Below are 23619 nucleotides of genomic sequence, written 5' to 3'. Positions count from 1 at the left end.
ATGATACCATTGCAAAATCATAAACATGTGCGCAGTCTAATTCACTTTTGCTCGCATTATAACATGCAAAATAAGGTGGTTATATTGCACAGTCGTGAAGAAAAGATGTGAAGAAAAGCCTGGAATATGTGTCATCAAAATTATTGAAATCCTGTACTGAATACAAAATAGAATAAACATGTATCATACAATTATAGTAGCATATTTACATGAACACTGGAATAATGTTTAATAAATATATATTTCTCACCTGAATTTATTATGCAGTTAAACATATACAAACAATAATCCATTTCAAATCAAATACCACAATGATAACTCAGGCTTGATACATTGACAAAAGAGACATGTATCTTAAAATTATAGCAGCATATTGACATGTACACAGGAGTGCTGTAAAGAAAATCTTGAAGATAGTTCCTCAAATGGATTTAGAATTGTAGAACTCGATAAAGTTCAAAATTTACCAACAACAATCCATGTCTGACAAAATGTTACACTAATAACTCAGGCCTATATTCATACACCCTTACAAGACGAAGTAAGTGCTCATCTGTCATATTGAGTTCTTTCAAGTTCGTTGACAGGATAACTAGAGTAAGATAGCTCTTAACATCTGGGTCATTTCTGGTAACAAATATAACAAGTTAATTTAGATTTAACTTAATCATATTTTATTAAACATATGCAATGTCATTGACATTTACAGTGACATTTTAATAAGATAATTTGAAATATTAGATGCAGTACTTCAATTTATAACTTACTTTGTGAAACTTGAGTGGTATTTCATACATTTCATGCATACACTATGAACATGACTGACAAAGAAAGCGGACAAAATATACAGTTCCTCAGGTAGACAAAGGAACGTCCCTTCACTGCTATTATGTCAAAATGTGTAGAACAGGTGTCGCATGCATATTCACCTTTTTACATAATAGCAGTGAAGGGATGTTCCTTTGTCTACCTGAGGAACTGTATATTTTGTCCGCTTTCTTTGTCTGTCATGTTCATAGTGATATCACCTAAAACAAAATGGTAAATTCTACAATACACATATACCTGGTAGTTGGTACATGCACTACATAAACTGTCTAATGCACTAACATCCTTGACAAGGCACTTAATCCACGTTTGCCAATCTCTACCCAGGTATAAATGGGCACCCGATATACCAAAGGGCAACATATATTTGGCTGCCACCTAGTACCAGGCTAATAATGTTTGAGCGCCAGGAGTATAAGTGTCATTGTATGAATGGCATCAGAAGCCACCGTTATTATTATTATAACTACTAGCCCCCGTGTTTGTCACATTCTATACACAGGCAGGATGTACCGGTAGTTATAGCCAAAATTGACCACCTATTCAGAGCATGTTCAAAACATTTTCCACACAACATAACCCCTTTCTGCAATAAAATATGAACACAATGGGCTCTTGATGCATCTCTTTTTCGGGCTTATTAAGTACACATTCACAAAACATATCCTATTATTTGCATCACTTTCTATTTGGGCCTTTCACATGTTTTCGAACATTTTGACAATATCATGATCTCTTTCTCGTAGAATTTAAACACCAACACGAGGTAGTATAAAAAGGTGAAAAAAGAAACAACCTTTTAACGAATATTCAAACGTTTAAAAACATCAGCAAAAATTATCCCGAGTTGTCCGAGTCTTTTTAGTTGGCCGAGACATACAAGTCATTTGAGCTGCGCCAGTCAGAGGAGTTGTCTGAGTCATTTCAGTTGGCCGAGCCATTCGAGTCATTTGAGCCGTCCGAGTCATGTAAGCTGTAAAGGAAACAGATTTTTCTTATTACTGTATATGTTAACAGATGAGAATTAAAATATCAACTACAAATGTATTACTGAAAGTACCTGTCGCAAGAAAAAAAGAAGAGACCACATTTGTGACCTGAAACTCACATGATTGGGGATACTTGATAACCCTTTAGTCCAGGTTTCATTGAATAATAACTTATACTTCCAAAGTTATATTAAAAATTCAAAAACTTAACCACAGGTTAAGTTTTTTATGTTGACGCCGCACAGTGGGCCAGAATCGCCTCAAAGTGTGCCAAAATTCAAAATTGGCGAATGTGAATTTTTATATTATTTTCATTCGCTTGGGGAAGAAAACATTCTACATAATATTTTTCCACCCATATTTTAATATTTAGCGAGTTTTAAAAGTGTCATATACCCCTGCGAACATGGGAAAAACTATATGTTGCTCCAAAAATTATAAAAGAGGCAACTTTACAATAGGTGTTGAGAATTTATGAAGGGAAAAGCAATCAACTTGATACTGCGTGCACTTCTTGCCTATTGGTAACCCAATTAGAAAATACAATGACCAAATTTATGGAAGCTTCATTTTGGGAAAAATGAGCATTAAATTTCACAAAAAAAGGAAAAAATTGCAATTTTTTTTAAAAGTAGCATGTTTATTAGGATTCCGGCCGATTCCCGCAGTGATGTTAATCTTAAAATGTCCGCCCAAACCTAAGCTTTCCATGTATGGTATTTCTTTTTGCCAGAATTTGCAACACTGCATGTGCAGGCGCTTTTCCTCCCCACGTCCATTGATTATTATTAGGCATATTCGGTACACATTTGTACTGTTTACGTTTGCGCACAGCCGATTCAACGCTCGTCCGCATAACCATGGCAACGCACAGTGGGCCAGGGAGGAACCAAAGTGCGCCAAATCTCATTTTTGGTGATTTACTTTTCTTCAATTCTCTTCTTGACCAGTTGAACTGTAATACATTGTGGAATACCTCAGTAAAATATTTAATTCCGGTAAGCACAACTAGGGTATAAATTTACTCCTTCAAACAGCAAAATCCTACATATTCACAGTTTTAGTGCAAAAGTGACTTATTTTATAAATCTTTCAATTTAACATGAAGTTCTTAAGTTATTGATATGAAAGTGCTCTCACATGTTTGTTTTTAGTCCGTGGCTGAATCATGAAGGATTCGCGGTCATAAATCACGGCGCTTGGGGGCGCGTGACACTTATTCTGACACCGCGGACCAAAATAAACACATTTTTCGGGGCAATGTTGCAAGGAAAACGGCTCTAACATAATAACGGGCACAATCGGGCAGCCAAATCTGGTATCAACTTAAAGCTTAGATATCAGAAAAAATGTTGGTAATACCATTTAAGCGGAAATCCCTGGACATCCAAACATTTCCTATGGATTTATAGAAAATAAATCCCCAGAAATTAGTTTTGACACACTTTGGTTCCTCCCTGGCCCACTGTGCGCCGTCGCCACCGCCGCCGCCGGAAAAGCGGTGCATTTGTCCCGGTTTTGATATGCAGGCGAGACAAAAATGACAGAGATTTCTCTTCATATTGAATAATAAAACAAGGTGAAAAAATAATTGAAAATGATTGGTAAGTACAAGTAGTTTCGTAAAAATTTAGCAAACCAGAATAATCTTAATATATCTTTCTGTCAGCCTTACAAGCAAACAGGGCTCAAAACACACGGGGGCGGTGGGCGATTCGCCCTTGTGAGCTTCATAATCACCTCCGTCAGATTGCTCACGGGGGCGATTGCAAAATTCAAAATCGCTCCCCGTGGAATTATGAACTTAAGATTATTTTTTCTGTTATAACTTTCGCACAATATTGAGTTTCAACTTTCAAACCTTAAACCAATAAAATGGAACTATGGAAATTAGGTTAGCGTGCAGGATTTCTCGCTCAAATTTTTCAGTGTCTAGAGGCTGCCATATTGTAAACAAATTTTTTTACCGCAAGATTGCGCTATATCTCCCATCTCCACATCTCTATGAGTATTACAGATACGTCAGCAGTGGCTATACTAGCTGCGCTGGTAGTATACTGGTGTGCACGCTGCCGCCCCATAATTATCTGCTGGAGCTAGATAGAGGCGATCGCGCAAGGACCAAAACGTGGAGAAGTTTTTTGTTGTAAAATCGTGAATCCTCTGAAATCTGGTGATTCCAAAAGACCAGCAAATAATGAACCTCGACCCGTAAATCAACCGAAAGACAAATGTAGTAGAAGGAAACCAGTTGGCGAGGAGGCGACTGTACGGGCTTGGACCAGAAATTTTGTACAGAGGGAGGAGATCTGACCATTAGCTGCATGTAAAGTTGTAAGAGGGAAATAATGCCGATAATGAAGAAATAACAAATAGTTTTGGAGTATCATGGTTACCACCAATTCAACAGAACTTTGTATTAAAAAAAGAGCCCCCGTAAGTACTATAAAAGCCCCAGTGAGGAGGCTCACAGGGGCTCTTTTAGGGGGGAAGAGCCCCTGTGGATAAAAAATTAATTTGAGACCTAGCTGCAAGGAAATATTCTCAAATTACTGTTAACTATTTAAAATGATATGTGTTCCAAGCTTCTTGTGAAGGGCATAAAATGTTACTAATACCAAAATGTTGTATTCCACTAATACAGTTAAACCTGACCCTGGGTTTAAAAATGAAAAATTTAGACCTTGCACTACTTAATAATATTACTAAATATATTCCAGGTTTATATAGCGCTTGAAACATCTACAATGTCTCTTTACAGAAATGTCATTACTCCGGTCATCAGTTTCAGGCTTGCCTGCACACAATGTATCAACATTCTCCACTCCTTGGGGAGCATTTCAGCCAGACCTCATTTCACAGTTCCTTTGTGTAACCTGTGATTTTGAACAACAACCTAAAGACATTGCCACGTTTAAGATTGACTAGAATATGGGCCAAGGAGTTCATATTGGACCAGTTGGAAGCTTCACATGATTAATTTACATACTTCACTAAATTTCTAACCCCTGCAGCCATAAGGATGGTCTTAAGCTGGGCCATATCACCACCAGTCCTTGTCTTCCACTGTGCCAAGCAATCCCTCGTAGCCATTGGGTAGTTATTGTTAAACTTCATTAGGATGCCTATGGCTTCGTAGTATCCGATGTCAAGTTCTGTGCATAGCGATGTGTAAGTCTTAGGAGGCATGTGTCTCGATAGTTTGTCAAGTATTCTATCTGATACCAGATTAGTCCTGAGGAATACAAGAACGATAAATACAATCTTTGCAACCTAACGGTGTCACTTTATATTTATGGGTGCAAATGTGGAGCGCCATAGATGTCAAGATTGACAGACACGAGTGCTACACTAGAATCCACTTTTATCATTATAGTAGTATTATTATTATCATCATCATTATGCTTATTAATATCATTATCATAAGTTATTATTATCAACATCATCAGATATTATGATATTGTTAATATCATTATCATCAGTTATTATTATCAACATCATCAGATATTATGATATTGTTAATATCATTATCATCAGTTATTATTATCAATAATCCATGATTGTTATAGCAGAATTTTATATCCCTCTATATTGCATAAAATAACACAATTTTTTGTGTGCAAATTATGCCACTTTTTTAAAAATAAAAACGGATACAAAATGGCCTCTATTGTTTGCTTATTGAGTACACATTCCCACAAAGTGGCCTACTTTTATGAACACAGGTACATACTCATTCACATGTTTGCGAGCATCATGGGGGGGGGGGTGACATTTTTTCTGAACTTCCTTGCTCTTTAAAAAAAAAATACCCTTATTACCCCTTTTTCTAACTCTCATTCGAAATTTGGGATAACTCTGCCATAACAAGAAAAATACCTCCCTATAAAATAACTACTAAAACAACCCATTGTTCATAACAAATTGTGTGTATTATTATAAACTTATAGTTTAGCACTGATTTTGAGATTAAATGTGAAAGGACTCAAGAAGGCTGATTATGTAATGCAGACATATCACTGTACGTTGTGAGGTTTTGGAATGATAAAAATCAAAACATGGACTGATTCTTGCTGAATAATGCACTACACACACTCAAATATTTGGTTTAAACTATCTGTTATTGTAATACTTCAATGAAGATGGAATTTGAAGAGCGGTCCCATTCAGACCTGATTTCTGCTAGGATATTCTTCCTGAGAAAGCTCACAATTTTGTTTTCATTTTTATCAGAAATCAGCCTTCTCTTTCAAATATATCATAGATTGGTTACATACTGTGATAGCGTAGACACCCCTGCTGCTCGTGCTTCTGCAGTTGTTGTTGTTCCCATATCTTTATTTCAAAGAAAGAGAAAAGATGAATAGATGGAAGATTGTAAATTTGTAAATTCATAAAAAGCCAAGTTCATTATGGGGTATGTCAGGAAAGCACAATATATAATTAGATTTGGGCTGGTCTTAGAGGAGAACCCCAAAGTGTTGTTCTGAGAGATTTATTGCATTCTTGCCCATCAATCTCCAATATTCCCCACCAAAGTGTATGAGAAAGGCATAAAGCAAGAAAGAAGTGCAGTTCCTCAGCAAGACATGGGCATGGGCATTTTCTTGATTGCATGATATACTATATGTGGAGTCGTTTATCAACTAAATGTATTCAAATTTATAGATGATTCCTTCCCAGGTGTTTGTGGTGTTTAAGCATTTCATTCACCTGTTATTATCCTTTGTATTCCAATTGCCAGAACGCAAATTGCATAAATAAGTTGTTATGTGTTCTGGGGTGAAGGTTTTGCATAAATGCAATAGATTTTTCAACCGCTATATTTTAGCATTTTAAAATAAAAGAGTTACAATTGTTATCCTAATATATATTTTCACCAAATGTAATTTGTGACTTTTCGGCTATGATTTACCCTCATTGAAAAGTAAAGGTTGTGTTATTAATTTAAGTGATACATGTACAACTCTGCCTGGTACGTCACATTTTCAAGAAAATGCCTGCACCCTTGTCATGCTAAAAGGCATTACATCGCGCCAAGAAATCTTTCATATCTCTTATACAAGTTTGTAAGATTTATTGTAAATCAAAAGGCAGGAATTCCTCACGTTTTTCAGAGTACCTACACTTATTCTTTAGGGTTAGTTCTCCTTTATAGATTTGATAAAATAGGTAATTATATTTCTGTATTGCACTTCAAGACATCGTAGATGTATCAAGCAGTATACATTATATACCCGGAAAGCTCTTCTTACTATTATTAATTGTATTACAATATACAGAAAAATAAATATCTGCTGATATTTATTGCTTATTGTTTCTAAGATACTATGTGGGTTCCATGTTATATTTCTCTGTATTGAATGGGGTAGGGGAAACACAGATACGGGTTAACACCTGCACATCCCTAGGGAATCAACATCCCAGGCATGAGTAATAATAATAATATTAATGATGTCAATGATAACAATATCAACAACAACACTTATGATGAGGATAATGATGAAAATAATAATAATCATAATACACAAAGAATTACAGCATATACTATAACGCGAATGTCTATCACGCTGTGCTGCCATATATGTAAGGCTCAGGTATTATTATTACTATTAAGTATTTGGCGTCACCTATGCCTGGGAGGCAAAAAGCGAACTGAATCACTGTAATCCCCGGGGTCTTGCCTACCGGTATAACTGATTGGGGGTCCCTGCCCCCCCCCCCCACTGCGGGGTCGGAATGACCACATGCGTGTTAACAAAATGTCTGGTAAAGGGGTACTTTTCATGCGACAAAGTCCGGCCCGAGAATTGTAAAAAAAGGGTGTATTTGACTTTTCACCCGGAGATTTCTTTAAAAAGGGGGTGTTTTTCTTTTTTTCTCTCATCTCTTTGGACTCCTGAGAAATTATTCTGAATTTAGGGGGGTACATTGAGCATTTTTCCGTATTTAGGGGGGTCTCCAAGGCAGAAAAAGCCTGCGAGAAGCCCGCGAAAGGGGGGGGGTTCGGAAATGTTGGCAGTCCTCAGATAGGGTGTGCTTTCAAAAAGAGGGAACGAGCATACGCGTACCCTAAATAACACTGAGTGGGGGGGGGGGGGCCGGGTTGGGGGTGTGTACGTGGACCACTACACCAGGGTTTCCCCTACTAATATACAAATAGTGCTGTTTGTTCTTAACGTGCAAAGATGGTGACTCTCCTCTAAACGGGACCTCCATTTAACGTCCTATCCAAGGCATGTCGGGTACCCATTTACACCTAGGTGGAGAGTGGCAAATGTGGATTGATGCCTTGCCAGAATTAGTTATTGTCCGTTTGGGATTTGAACCGCCAATCCTTGGATTGAGAGTCAAGTGAACAAACCGCTATACCACGACACCTCTACATAATACTTACCAACGACGTCAGGCATTGAAGAAATCCACTCATATAGATCTTTCCTCTTGACCCCCTCTGAATCCAGGGCCTGTCTTAAAATCTTTAACACCTCTGTCGGCTCTTGATTCATCGACCAATTCATTAGCATATTATGGGTCCCTTTGTAATCTATACCGTGTCGGTTTTCGACCTTGGAGCCATTGATATCAGCTTGATGAATTCCCAGTTCCAATCCTAGGTTGTCAGTTTCCTCATCTGTCCTCATATTTTTAGCAATGTCTCTCAAAACTAGCCGGAAATCTTTTTCACTCATTGAGGACATGCTAGATGAATAAGAAGTATGTACAGAAAATCTTACTACATACACATTTATATTCTGGAATTACAATATGTCAACAAATCGTCATAATTTGAGCTTTGAATTTTTTAACCAATGGTTCTGGTTATATAAAAGTACTGGATTGTGGAAAATTACCTGTATCTGGACAATTATCACCTGGACAATAACCCCCCCGAAAATTACCCCCCAAAGGACATCCACACCCCAAGGACAATTACCCCCCCCCCCGGAAAAAACAACAACAAAACAAACACAAGTGAACGCAAAGCGTAGCATCCCCTCGCAGGGTACAAATGGCCTATATACGTCAGAACAAGTTACCTCCATTGGACTATACTATTATATTACTAGGCAAGGAAGTTAACCACATTGCCACATATATAATTAGGTGTTTTTGCATATTTAATGAGCTATAACCTTTACCCTTTGACCTACATACTCAGAAATCAAACTTAGGCTGTACATGTATTTTGATACCATGTACCTTCATATTAAATTTCATTAAAATTCGTCAAACATTACTCAAGTTATCGAATGGAAACCAGATTCACATATTTAATGAGCTATGACCTTTGACCTACATACTCCGAAATCGAACTTAGGCTGAGTTTTGATACCATGAACCTTCATATCAAATTTCATTAAAATCCGTCAAACATTACTAAAGTTATCGATCGGAAACCAGATGGTGTATTTTTTCGCATATATAATGAGCTATGACCTTTGACCTTTGACCTACGTCCTCCAAAATCGAAAGTCGCCTGTATTTTTATATCATGTACCTTCATATCGAATTTCATTCAAATCCGTCAAACATTACTGAAGTTATCAATCGAAAACCAAATTTGTTAAGGACGCACGGAAGGAAGGACGCACGGCAGCGTACTATATCCCCTCCGACTTCATCGGCGAGGGGATAATAATTTTTTAAAGTCCACTCCAAATTTTATTAAGTTAAACCGAAAAAGGAAATTCTTTTGCCCTATTGATCGTGAGCCCGGCAGCCACTGAGCAGCACCAGATCAACGTTGCTCTATCCCGTATTGTTGAACGCCATAATGATTAACTCTGCCATACTACAAGAGAAATCCCTCCCTATAAATAACATACTCAATAAACTTTTAAAAAGAGCAAAAAACAAATCCCTCTTGTGCATAATAAATTGCGTGTATTATAATAGACATATAGCTTAGTACTGATCTTGAGATTACAGTGTGAAAAAAATCAAGAAGCAATTTGGAAAGGGTGATTATGTAATACATACAATTCAATGTATATTGCAAAGTTTTGGAATGATTAAAATCAAACGATGGACTAATTCTTGCTGAATAGCACATGTACTACCCACAAATATTTGTTCCAAACTTTCTATTATTGTAATATTTCAAAGAAGATGGAATTCGAAGAGCAACCCCATTTAGACCCGATTTCTGCTAGGATAATCTTCCTGAGAAAGCTATCAAAGTTTGTTTTTTTCATTTTTATCAGAACACAGCCATCTCTTTGACAGAAATCATAGATTGGTTACATACTGTGATGGTGTTGACACCCCTGCTGCTTGTGAACCGGCATGTATGGGAGAGAATGTTGTTTGTGAACCGACATGTATGGGAGGGGATGTTGCTGCTGCTTTTGTTGTTCGAAAGACAAAAGATGAAAAGATAATGTAAATTTATAAAAAGCCAAGTCCATTAATTATGTCAGGAAAGTACAATATTATCAGATTTAGGCTGGTCTTAAAGACCAGATTCTATGACAAAGGTAATAATATTTCTGTAATTAATGCACTTTAATAGAGACATTGTAGATGTATTAAGCAGTATATATAAATATATATATATATATATATATACCCAGTACAAAATATAGGAAAAGAAATATATCTGCTGATATATATATTGCTCATCGTTTTTTAAGATATGTGGGTTCCATATTATATCATATGTAGAGGAAACCAGGTATGGGTTGACACCTGCACATCCCAATCAGTTCTGCCCAGGAATGTGACTGGGGGTGGGGAGGGGGGGGGCATCTGGTAAAACAAACAAATCAACCAATAAGATGTACACAAAAATCGTTCCTACCTCCTCCGCCTCTGCCATCAGCTTGGAACTGAGCACGTATCTCTTCTGTCGTTTGTTGTAGGTCTCTGGTTTTAGTTCTGCTTGGTGTTGCTTCACATCCAGAGGGTTCATTCACAGACATGCTTGATGTATCCTTAGTGAGCAACTGCTTCGCTTTGGAAGCGCTTAGAGACTCATCGTGATAAAGCTGAATATTATTATTATTATTAATTTTGGTCAACTGCAAAATTATAGTGGAATTAGCTCACTCAAAATTATAATTATTCTTTTTATTTGTTGTAGTCTGCTTCCTTCAACCTTAAAGATTTTTGCAGAACTTTGGGTGACATAATGGTAGATGAAAGACTTCATGCATGGCTGATTGTCAACGAAACGGAGTTAAGTCAATTCTGCTTTTTGCTACAGCAGGCAGCCAGTGAAAACGAATTTGTTTGATAAAATTATGAAATGCAAGCACTACTTTAAACAAACATAACTTTGTCATTCCTTGCTCATTTTTCCTGATTAAGGTGTGATATGAAAGAGCAGAAACTGAACTTTCTAGAAATGTGAATTTTCCTTCGAAATTAAGATACTGCGGTCCGCCAAATAACTTTTTGGTTTCCTCTCTTCAAATTGATTTTATTCACTCATGCGTGAAATATGCATCATATGAGTTGCATCAAATGAAAGAGGAGGGTCTAAGCTTTCCAAATATGTGTCATTTATTAATTATAAAAGTGACTAAGTTATGATAAAACATCGATAATTCTCGGTTTCGTTTTTTCTGGGACGCAGTGTAGAGGGAGCAATTAGCTACAAGTAGTACAGTGGGGCTTAAAAGGCTTCCAACATATTCAAAACTCTGATTTCATGTGCATAAGAATCCTACGTTAGGAGTTTTTTGGCTATGGTAGAGTTTTGGTAAATTCAAGCCTTTAAAAGAATACATGAAATATTTTCCCCATCAATCAAAATTGGACACGCTTAGTATTGATTATTAATCAAACTAATGTTAATCCTATACACGCTTCAATTTCAATTGAATCAGAACGTGCACAGTTTGCTTTCATTCCATGTTTAATGACTATTCTGACGTATGAAGAATATGGCATTCAAACGTTTTTAAAATTAAAAAAAAACATATACCAAATTACCAATACATGCATGTGCACCATATAATTGTGACTGCACTTTCTTTCATTCAATGAACTTCTCCATGACATTTACTGTAATATACACGTACCTGTATGGATGATGTCTTTGCTTTCAATGTACAGTAGACCTCCTCATTGACATCACTTCCAAGTATCAGCTCAGTCAGGTTTGGCATAGCACACAGTGCTTCTACAAGGTGATGTGACGAGGCTGGTGTGGGACATTTCACATTAAGCCTGAGAGTCTGGACCTGCATTGTTTGTGAATATAATAAAGCAGCACGTCAATACATGCATATATTTTATTCACTAGTTCTAATTTCATTTCATTTCATTTTATTTAATTATTATATAAAGGATAATTGGTCTCTCATTGCATTCACATATTTATCACCAACTGCATGCACAACACAGCTGTATTGATATTCACATTATTAACAAAGATATTTATACAGATCTAGCCTGGGCTAGTTTGAAAGTGCAGAGTCTGGAGGGGGGGGGGGGGCTTCTAAGGCCCACGTCCCCCTATGATCTAGGTCGTTTCACGCTTATGCTTATTCTGCGCCGTGATATATCATCCTCATCCAGACAATGCAGTCACAGAACGGTTGATGGACCGCATTCAATTTAACCTGGACCGTCTCACTACAAATCACCCAAATTCGGGATTCATCGGAATAGGTGATTTTAATCAACTCGAAGTTACCCCTTTCTTGTATGACCGGCGGTACAGACAAATCATGCACCAACCAACAAGGGGCACACGCACACTAGACAAAATTATTTCTAATTTTAGTCAGTTTTATAACAACATGAACATTTTGTCACCGATTGGACAATCTGACCATGTGACGTTACTCTGGCAGCCGCGACATTACATTGGCAGCCAGAGAGTGGTCTTAGGTAACGCCTTATCCTGTCTAAGAATTATGAATACAGGGGCGCCCCAGGGCTGTGTCATCTCCCCTGCGCTCTTTTCCCTCTACAGAAGAGTCTATGTAATGTAAGAGAGTGTATCATCAAATATGCGGATGATACTGTTATCATAGGTTACCTTTCTGAAGTTGTAGACCCATACGCTAAAGCTGTAGATGAGTTTGTAAGATGGTGCAATGAGCACTTCCTGAAACTAAACTTAACTAAAACAAAAGCGATGATAATTGATTTTCATTGAAACCCCCTTTGATCATACCCGATTTTGATAAATGGTTCTTCTGTTGAACAAGTTACAGAGTATTGATAATTAGATACTACTGTCTCAATGTCACTTGATTGGATTAAGAACATTTTGTTGCAGAAATCCAAAAGAAAGCCAACCAGAGATTATACTTTGTTAGGGTAATGAAAAACTGAAGAGTAGATAGTAAGTTGATAGAACTGTTCTTTAAGTCCCTAATTTAGAGTGTCCTAGCCTTGAACTTAATTTGCTATTATGCAAACGCCAAAATTGCTGCCTAGAAACTGCTTGAACGTCCCAGAAAGGCAGCAAAACGTATCACAGGAGCCCATCTACCATCCATATAAGATCTGTACAAGAAAAATGCCCTTTCTAAAGTAAAACAAATAATGCATGACTCCTCGCACCCACTAAATGAGCACTTCAATTATAACAGATCTGAAATATACCTGTGCACACCAAGAAATGAACGTACACGTTTCCGAAGATCCTTTATCCCCCACTCCATTAATCTGTTTAATTCTAAAGTAAGACGTGTTCGACTACTATGAACTTACCATGTCAATGTATTAATGTAAATGTCAAACATATACCATGACTGCCACGGAGAGAAAGCAGGTGATCATCCAAAACATGAGGGACATTGATCGCCTTGGTTTAGTCATGATAAATTGCATTGTAATGTTTTTATGGTATATTAATTAAAATGCCTATCCGTTATCCGTGCATCATATGTGAAAGAACAGCAAGGAATAACCAAAACGCATGATTATGTGTAATTTTTTCCTTATGGTGCCATCTTAGTTGTAATAAATTGCACCAAAGTGCCTTTGAATCAGATAGTGACTGGATTTGTGATGTTTGCGCCTTCAAAGAACTCCCATTTCTCATACACTGACCCAGATGCTGTTGATTTTAAACGATTGAAATCTTACAGTGGTATTAAAATAGGTCATCTAAATGTTTGTAGTCTATTGAAGAACTTTGAAGAAATTGAACATATGTTGACCTCCAGTAAATTAGATATTCTCACTCTTTGTGAAACTAGACTATGTGATGCCATCCCAAACTCAGTTGCTAAAATTAATGATTACTGGTATGATATTGTGAGACTGGACAGAAACCGCCTTGGCGGAGGTATATTGTTGTATATAAGAAACAATATTCGTTATTCAGTACACTTGTACACTTGTGTCCGATATTGAACTTTTAATTGTAAAGATATTTGCTGGTAAACAAAAACTGTACTACAGTAGGCTTGCGGATGCACCATGTGAGAGAGAGGAAGGATTGAGGAGTCCTGAAAAGGACTCTCTGTAATCTTTCTTGAGGGTGTGTAGTCCTGAACAGGACTGTTGGTGTAGTCTTGAAAAAGACTGTTGGTTATCATTCTTAGCTTATAGTCCTAAGGATAATTCTAAGGAGAACTATAGCGCCGATTGGAGAGGATGGGTGGCGGGAGAGGATGGGTGGCGGGAGTGGCTCAACGTTTCAAACAGGTTGACTAAACGCCGTCATGAGTGGAATGTAATATTATAAATAATAATAATAATAATAATGATAACAACAAATAATAATAATTTATGTATTTATTATCGCTCCGCATCAGCGTTGGTGCTCGGTACACATCTTCCCTGAAGGCTCTTACCTACTTAGATATGCAAACACGAGCGCAAAAGGTCTTACCCCAGATTTCTCAAAAAAGAGTTCTTAGACATACTAAAAAACAGAGTGAAAAACAGCCCCATACCCCCACTTATACGCATCCACAATTCTAGTTAATACAAAAACAGATGTTCATCAATATTGCCAATATTATAGTAGGGATCTGACTGTTTTACATTCCAGAACTTTAAGTACAATGAGACAACATTTAAAGGTAAAGACCAGTATTGGAAACGCCCCAATTTCAAAAAATGAAATGGAAGCTCTCATTACTAATTATGTGAAAGAATATGTTTTGACTAATACACGATGATAAAAAATTTGCCGGGAAACCGCCTACTAATTCATATATTTGGTAAATTTGTTTCTCTCATGGTCTGTGAGAGATATAGGGTAGTCCCATATCTGTGTATAGTGCTTGTAGCTTTACGAAGAATCATGGGCCAAATTTTTTATCATTTTGATGATTCCAGAACCTTGCAGATGCTAGATGCTAGTTGATCAACCTTTTCTGATCGATTCCACAACGTTTCTTGCTCAATGCAATCGCATGACCATAACTGGCCTTTACCTTTAAGATGATTTCCCATAAGTGCAATACTTGAATGCAATTATACAACCTATGGTTTATATTACTGATAAAGACTACATGTATGTAATGAAATCAAGTTTGTATTTAGATTATGTTTGATATCCATACTTTTTTATTTCTATATTTGAGTCTAATCTTTGAATCTTGAAAAATGGAAACACTACATCTTCTGTATCAACGTCAGAAAACTGTGTTAACCATTTTTATGCCTCCGCCACCGAAGGTGGTGCCGGAGGCATCATGTTTTCGGGTTGTCCGTCCGTACGTCTGTACGTCCGTACGTCCGTCCGTCCGTACGTCCGTCCGTCCGTCCCGTTTGACCGTTATCACAATATCTCAAGAACCATTTAAGATTTAAACTTAAGACTCGGGAATAGTATTTATCACCATAGGAAGACGATCTGATTAGATTTTGGAGTACGTAGGTCAAAGGTCACAGGTCACAGAGGTCAACTTATTAAATTCCTTGTATTGAGTTTGTTAGCGCGATTTCTCAAGAACCATTTGAGATTTAAACTTCAAACTTAAGGATAGTATGTATCACCATAGGAAGACGATCTGATTAGATTTTGGAGCACGTATGTCAAAGGTCAAGGGTCACAGAGGTCAACTTATGAAATTCCATACATTGAGATTGTTATCATGATATCTCAAGAACCACTGGAGATTTAAACTTCAAACTTAGTGATAGTGTGTATCACTATAGGAAAACAATCTGATTACATTTTGGAGCACGTAGGTCAAAGGTCAAAGGTCACAGGGCTCATTATGTATGCAAAAACAGCTTGTGATCGCGTTATCTGAACAACCGATTGATGGATTCCTGCCAAACTTTGGTCATGTATGTATCTTGCAGAGCTGATGAACTGATTAGATTTTGGGGTCACGAGGTCAAAGGTCAAAGGTCACAGGGCTCATTATGTATGCAAAAACAGCTTGTGATCGCGTTATCTGAAGAACCGATTGATGGATTCCTGCCAAACTTTGGTCATGTATGTATCTTGCAAAGCCAATGAACTGATTAGATTTTGGGGTCACGAGGTCAAAGGTCACAGCGCACATTATGTATGCAAAAACAGCTCGTGATCGCGTTATCTGAACAACCGATTGATGGATTCCTGCCAAACTTTGGTCATGTATGTTACTTGCAGAGCTGATGAACTGATTAGATTTTGGGGTCATGAGGTAAAGGTCAAGGTCATGCGGCTCATTATGTATGCAAAAATAGCTTGTGATCGTATTATCATTAGAACAGATTGATGGATTCCTGCCAAACTTAGATCATTTATGTATCTTGCAGAGCCAATGAATGGTTCATAAGATCAAAGGTCATGGGCTCATTATGTATGCAAAAATAGCTTGTGGACGCATTCTCATTAGAACTGACAGATGGATTACTATTTAACTCAGGAAATCTTGCAGAGCCAATGAACTGAGTAGATTTTAGGGTCATGAGGTCAAAGATCAAAGGGTCATATATGTTTATGAGAAATTGCTTGTAATCACGATATTCTGAGAACATGTTAATGGATTACAATTGAACTTGAATTTGAAAAATTTCTTCCGTTTCGGTTTGTAAAATTGCTCTATGACGGAGGCATCATTTTCGACTGCGCGCAGTCGAATTCCATCTAGTTTTGTTTTGTTAATGAATGCAATTATCTTCCATGGCCAATGTCACAGTTGTCTCCTCTTCTTCTACCGATTCTACAGTACTTCTCCACCTCCTTCTTCATCTTGCATTTCTCCTTTGTTTTTGAACAATTCTAGTACAGCGTATAAGCTCCCCATATAATGAAAATTGTGCACTTTTTGAGAAAAGCATGAAACTTCTAGCATAGTTAGTTTAAACCATAAGATTTATTTTCAGATGTGGAGGGAAGTCAGGTTTGGCCTCTGATGACCCTGAGAGGTCAAATCCGAAATGGCCGCCAGTCCGCATGGTGTATTATGTACAAACACGCTTAACTTTTGAACCAAATAGTCAAGAAAAACGTTTAAGGTGTCATTTCCAACTAACTTGGGGATGCCAATTCATTTGGTAAAACTTTTGAGATCGCCAGAACTCAGGGTTTTGCATTTAGGTCAAGGTCAAGGTCAAAATTGACTAGAAAATAGCAAGTTTTGAATGGTTACAAAAAAATTCCCACTCATTTGTCATTTATTCTCCCCTATGTTCTCAAATTTCTTAAGGAATGGTTTCCCTGTATAGTCCCCCACCTTAATCCCTTTCAGTTAGTTTATTTCACAATTTTATTTGACCTCTGATAACCCTGAGAGGTCAAATCCAAAATGGCCGCCAGTCCGATGGTCTAATTGTACAAACACGCTTAACTTTTGAACCAAATAGTCAAGAAAGTCAAGTTTATTTCACTAATTATAGCACCACACCATTATTTGTCTTGTAACTGAACATATGCATAGCATGGTCAGTGGGCAGCTAAAAAAACGGCAAAAACCCCAATTCAAGTCAGGAAAACTGCCCCTTTCCATTACTCCTCAATAATACTGGTAAGTTGTTCTTTAAGTTACTTTGTGTTTTATTTGGTTCTAAGTAATTTAAAGGATCACTACATAGTTTGAGGAACAGGCCATAAAGCAAAATAACGTTTCTGTGAACACTAGACAACATCACCAAGACCAGCAGCCTGGAGTGCAGAAAGCATTCCTGAGGGATTTTAAGGAACTTCTGACAGTACTGAAAGAGATGGGGAATCCATTTCTAGAACAAAGTCAAGACCTGCTTGTCATTGGCACAAGCGACATATCATGAACACCCAAGCGACTGAAACGGGGAGAAGGATTGAGACCCTAGGTGAGGAGCAGAGTACACAAAGTTTGTGACAGAAAGGCTAGAGCAGTGTATGACACCTGTCACACAAACACTTCATACGAACAAGTTGCCACTTTTTAGTCGGCAGCCGGCCAAAGTTATCATTTCGACGTGCATCTCGTGTCAGACACGGGATGGAGATATGGACAATTTCTTCTCCCATAAAAACCAGGCAGCCCTGCCAGCTTTGTTAACTGGAGGAAAATGCGGTTAGGAGTTAAAGCAGATCTACTTCCCTGCCTGGTATCAAATCTGCTCGAAAACAATAGTGCTCCTGTGGCCCAAGCAATAATTATTGATGGTGAAGCTGTGGTTCAAATGCTCAATCCTGGAACATCAAGAACATTTCAAGAGTATGGAGAAAGAGTGTTTGCCACATACATCTTTGCTCAGCTCGGGAAAAGCATCCGCATCGACCTCGGCTAGTGTGTATACTTACCTGCTAGCCTGAAAGCCTCAATAAGGCCGGAAAGGGGAAAGGGCACCAGGAAATGGGTGGCTCCTTCTACTGTGCTGCCAAAAAGCTGGAAGGACTTCCTTCGAGTCAATGAGAACAAAACATAATTGTTTGCTTTTCTGTCACGCAAAGAAGTTCATCATCCTCTACCACAGGGCAAGAAACCGTATGCAACAGGTGGAAGTGGAGTACTCTGCTCTCCTGCTGAGTCACACTTGGCAGGCCTGGCTGCATGCTCACACCGGGATAGGCTGACACTCGTCTACTTCTGCATGTGGCAGATGCTGTGCAAAAAGGGTGTAAAAGGGTAACCATACCTACTGTTGGTACTGATGCGGTTGTACTGGCCAAGCTTCATTCAGCAAGACAGCTCCTAATGCTGTGGATCGCTTTTGGTGTCAGATCAAGCTTTCGGTACATAGCTTTGAACAAAATAGTTGCTACCATGAGTCCGACACAACGTATGACTCTCTCATTCTTTCATGCGTTCACCAGGTGTGACACTGTTTCTGCATTCAGAGGAAAGAAAACCGCCTGGGAAACTTAGAAGTCTTTCCCAGAGGTGAATGATTCCTTCAGTGAACTCCTTGCCAAGTGAGCCTCAGTGAAGGATCAATGTTACTGCCAGAGCGATTTGAGGTGCTTATACGACCGAATCAGTGAGAGCATGATAGTGAATGATGCCAGGAAACAGCTCTTCGCACAGAAGTCTAGAAACCTGGAGAACTTTCCTCCAACCCGGCAGCAATCAAGCAGCACATCAAGCGCACTTGCTACCAGGCCAACTGTTAATGGAACCAGATTTTGGCCAAGAATCCCGAGATGCCAGAGCCATCTGACTTGGGCTGGAAAAACGAAACAAGTAGGTGGCTGCCTCTTTGGACCCCTCTCCCATACACTGAACTGTGCTCTTGTTCTGGGGACTGTTAGATTTGGTCTGGACACATGATAGCATTTTTCTATGCACATCACATTTTCACTTGGCAGCCCAAGGGGGAGGGGGGGAGGGGGTGGGGTAAACCCCCTAAACCGCCTAGATCCGCCCCTGCAATATCTTTGGTGATCTTCTTCTCAATATTGATTTACTGGTCGAGTTACATTATTTGCTGATCTTTTAGAATAACCAGATTTAGAGGATTCACACTTTTCACAACAAAAAACTTCTCCATGTTTCAGTCCTTGCGCGTGATCGTCTCCAGCTCCAGCAGATATGGGCATCAGCGTGCACACCGGTACTACCGGTGAGTATAGCCACTGCTGACGACCGCAATAGCTGCACTGCGAGCTTCTGTTGTTTGTATCGGTAATACTCATAGAGATGGGAGAGAAAGCGCCATCTAAGTTCCATTTGATTGGTTTAAGGTTTGAAAATTGATACTCAATATTGTGTTAATGTTATTTCAGAAAAGATAATCTTTATTTTATAATTCCACGGGGGCGATTTTGAATTTTGCAATCGCTCCCGTGAGCAACCTGACGGGGGCGATTATGGAGCTCACGGGGGCGAATCGCCCATCTCCCCCATCTCCCCTGTGTATTTTGAGTGCTGTGTGGTAATGAACAGATTTTAGGTCGTACTTGGAATAGCTTTTTTGGTCTTCTGGGCCCAACTTCAGAAAGCTGCTTACCGGTAAGCAAATTTTCATGCTATAACTGTAGCAGTAAAAATTGCTTAAGCAGGTTAGCAAGAAAACAAGGCGTCCACCTTGCGCGTTCACAATGGATTTGCATTGTTACAAAATTCATTTTCGCCCAGTAAGCAGCATAAGGTTATAATGCTTTTTTGTGTGCTTACGGTTAGCAGTGCTATAATGTAGAAACTCATACGTAAGCAGAGAACCGGCCGATAAGCAGCGCTTTTTTGTGTGCTTACGGTTAGCAGTACTATAATGTAGAAACTCATACGTAAGCAGAGAACCGGCCGATAAGCAGCGCTTTTTTGTGTGCTTACGGTTAGCAGTACTATAATGTAGAAACTCATACGTAAGCAGAGAACCGGCCGATAAGCAGCGCTATATAATTTGGCCCTGGATATTCAAAGTGGTGGTACATGTTTTTTTAAATATTATTTTTAAAAATAATGACAACAAAAAAACTACAACACTTTTTTGGCCTAATATGACCTTGACCTTGACCTTATTGCAAATCCCTGAGTTCTGGCGATCTCAAAAGTTTTATTTAATGAATTGGCATCCCCAAGTTAGTTGAAAATGACACCTCAAACGTTTTTCTGGACTATTTGGTTCAAAAGTTACAGCGTTTGTACATTATACCATGCGGACTGGCAGCCATTTTGGATTTGACCTCTCAGGGTCATCTGAGGTCAAATCAAATTGTGAAATAAACTAACTGAAAGGGATTAAGGTGGGGGACTATACAGGGGAACCATTCCTTAAGAAATTTGAGAACATAGGGGAGAATAAATGACAAATGAATGGGAATTTTTTTGTAACCATTCAAAACTTGCTATTTTTTTGGTCAATTTTGATCTTGACCTTGACCTAAATGCAACACCCTGAGTTCTGGCAATCTCAAAAGTATTACCAAATGAATTGGCATTCCCAAGTTAGTTGGAAATGACACCTTAAACGTTTTCTGGACTATTTGGTTCAAAAGTTACCGCGTTTGTACATAAGACCTTGCAGACTGACGGCCATTTTGGATTTGACCTCTCAGGGTCATCAGAGGTCAAATCAAATTGTGAAATAAACTAACTGAAAGGGATTAAGGTGGGGGACTATGCCGGGGAACAATTCCTAAAGAGATTTGAGAACATAGGGGAGAATAAATGACAAATAAATGAGATTTAACCTTTTTAAACCATTCAAAACTTGCTATTTTTAGTCAATTTTGATCTTGACCTTGACCTAAATGCAACACCCTGAGTTCTGGCAATCTCAAAAGTATTACCAAATGAATTGGCATCCCCAATTTAGTTGGAAATGACACCTTAAACATTTTTTCTGGACTATTTGGTTCAAAAGTTAAGCGTGTTTGTACATTAGACCATGTGGACTGGCGGCCATTTTGGATTTGACCTCTCAGGGTCATCAGAGGTCAAATCTGACTTCCCTCCACATCTGAAAATAAATCTTATGGTGAAAGCAAACTATGCTAGAAGTTTCATGCTTTTCTCAAAAAGTGCACAATTTTCTTGCTAAGCTGCTGCACTAATTCTCTTTTCCCTCTTTCTTCTTCTATTCCAACGTTTTAGCTATACTACTCATCTTTCTCGAATTTAAAACTATTATGACTTAAATAATTCCCCTTTTTATAGTCTGGATAAACCAGTATAACCTTTTACTTAGAGTAGCTATTGCCTAGAGTATATCTTTCATTTGTGCAATTTGTCATATTAGTTTTTATTTTCTACATAGTTTCACCTCTATCATTTGTAGTTTGTAACAATGTGTAATGGTTGGATATAGATACCTTATGATACTGTTACTATTGAATTTGCACTACCCTTCATCTCTTCTTCCTATCCCTAATTCTTCTTCTCCTTCCTCCTCCTCTTCTCCCTCCTCTTCTACTTTTTCCTCTGCTTCTTCTCTTTCTCTTCTTCTTCCTCTTCATTTTATTCTTAATCTTACGATCCTCTTTTTTTCTTCTTTCTGTACTCTACACCATCATTATGTTCTTCTTCACTTTCTTTTATCTCCTTTGTACATGTATATAGATCTAAAATGGTTTAGGGAGATCAAATAAGAATTTTAAAGTTAAAAATAATCTTATACAATTGACTAATTAACATTCCGTTCATTAATATTTGATGTAATTTGCTATGACTGTTTTTTATATACAGTATTTTACATTTGTAAAACATTGCCCAATTTGGCTGTTCAGGCTACGATGCATTGTTATCAATACAATTCAATCATATCATCATTATTACTCTTTCTTTTTTTCCAATGACCCTTTCCATGACCCTTTCCATGACCCTTTCCATGACCCTTTCCATGACCCTTTCCATGACCCTTTCCATGACACTTACATTAGTATACACATACCTGTATGAATGAGGCCTTTGCTTTCAATGCAGAGTGGAACTCCTCAGTGAGACCCACTCCAAAGAGTGCCAGGTCAGTCAAGTTTGGCATAGAACACAGTGCTTCTGCCAGCTGATGTGATGAGGATGGTGTGGGACACTGGACATAGAACGTGAGAGTCTCGACCTGCATTGTTTGTCGAGATAGTTAAGCAACTCATCTATAAACACAAATATTGTATTTTCTAGTTTTAATTTCGCATTGCATTCTTATATTTATCACAAACTGCATGCATAACACAGCTGTATTGATATTCACATTCTTAGCAAAGATTACTAATTTGAGTTTGAAAGAAATTTGTTAGGACTCGTCAATCCTCCCTCTCTCTCACATGGTGCACCCACAAGCCTACTGTAAATCTACATCACCATGCAAGCCGATACTTACAAGCAGCATCTAAAAAATACATGTATCTGACTTTCAGTGCATACCAAAACATGTTATACCATTCTTAATCCCAAGTCGTATGGACTATGCAAGTGTGAATGTGACCACCACAAAAAGGCACTAGAAAGTCCAATATCAAGACAGGAATGACTCTCCCTCCTGCTTTTTCTATACATTGGATGAAACTTAAAAAAAGATTTTGTATTGATCACAAATATGGGTATAATATTTTTATCTACCCAATGTTTCACTACATGTGCTTTCTATTTTTATTCCATTAATAAAGCTCCATTTCTGGACATGACCATAAGATTAATCCTTTCCTTAATTTAAAAAAAAATGTGCAAAGGTGCCCCCCCCCCCCTGGCTTCTCTGGTCAATGACAAATTGTTTCCCTCCTTTCTCTATTACTCATTTGGAGAACACCCTATAGGGATTCCAATTGAACTCTTTGCATGAGTGCATTTATTTTGTGTTGGTGCTGGCATTGGTGAATGCTATATCAGGCAGGCAAGTCATTCTGAGTTGTGTAAAGTACATGTACATGTATGTACTGGTGGATGAAACTTGTGCAGCTAGACTTTGTTTAAGGGCTGCGGTCAAAGTACCCAAGTTTGATGTGGTCAACTTTTACGAGCGGCAGATTATATTACCCATGTACATGTAGGCCTCATGCTTATAGCACTTTGACTTGTATTGGCAA

General features: G+C 38.1%; 2 protein-coding genes across 2 annotated transcripts; both read right to left on the bottom strand.

The window, feature by feature from the left end:
• Positions 1-979: 979 nt before the first annotated feature.
• Positions 980-10161, bottom strand: LOC105439299. The gene is made up of 5 exons (XM_030978225.1): positions 10069-10161; positions 8215-8519; positions 6095-6152; positions 4807-5052; positions 980-1801 (listed from the first exon to the last, which is right to left on the bottom strand). The coding sequence occupies exons 2-5, from the start codon at positions 8516-8518 to the stop codon at positions 1753-1755; spliced, it is 657 nt and encodes a 218-aa protein (XP_030834085.1). The 5' UTR covers position 8519; positions 10069-10161; the 3' UTR covers positions 980-1752.
• A 1242-nt stretch (positions 10162-11403) lies between these two features.
• LOC115921500 lies at positions 11404-22679 on the bottom strand. Its single transcript, XM_030978995.1, has 2 exons — positions 22491-22679; positions 11404-12007 (listed from the first exon to the last, which is right to left on the bottom strand). The coding sequence occupies exons 1-2, from the start codon at positions 22659-22661 to the stop codon at positions 11804-11806; spliced, it is 375 nt and encodes a 124-aa protein (XP_030834855.1). The 5' UTR covers positions 22662-22679; the 3' UTR covers positions 11404-11803.
• Between the last annotated feature and the right edge of the window lie 940 nt (positions 22680-23619).

This window comes from Strongylocentrotus purpuratus, unplaced genomic scaffold (genome assembly GCF_000002235.5).
Source record: "Strongylocentrotus purpuratus isolate Spur 01 unplaced genomic scaffold, Spur_5.0 spur5_scaffold_1, whole genome shotgun sequence".
Classification (NCBI taxonomy): Eukaryota; Metazoa; Echinodermata; class Echinoidea; order Camarodonta; family Strongylocentrotidae; genus Strongylocentrotus; species Strongylocentrotus purpuratus.
Note: the sequence above shows the minus strand (reverse complement) of the source record. Positions and strands in the feature narration are given on the sequence as shown.

Excerpts from the sequence above, each read along its gene's own strand:
- LOC105439299 (XM_030978225.1), bottom strand. The coding sequence starts at position 8,518 with ATGTCCTCAATGAGTGAAAAAGATTTCCGGCTAGTTTTGAGAGACATT. Across the intron at positions 6,153-8,214 it reads TTCAATGCCTGACGTCGTTG|ATATGGGAACAACAACAACT; the intron begins GTAAGTATTATG and ends TTTGAAATAAAG. Across the intron at positions 5,053-6,094 it reads GGGGTGTCTACGCTATCACA|GACTAATCTGGTATCAGATA; the intron begins GTATGTAACCAA and ends TGTATTCCTCAG.
- LOC115921500 (XM_030978995.1), bottom strand. The coding sequence starts at position 22,661 with ATGCAGGTCGAGACTCTCACGTTCTATGTCCAGTGTCCCACACCATCC. Across the intron at positions 12,008-22,490 it reads CAAAGGCCTCATTCATACAG|GTCCAGACTCTCAGGCTTAA; the intron begins GTATGTGTATAC and ends CAAACAATGCAG.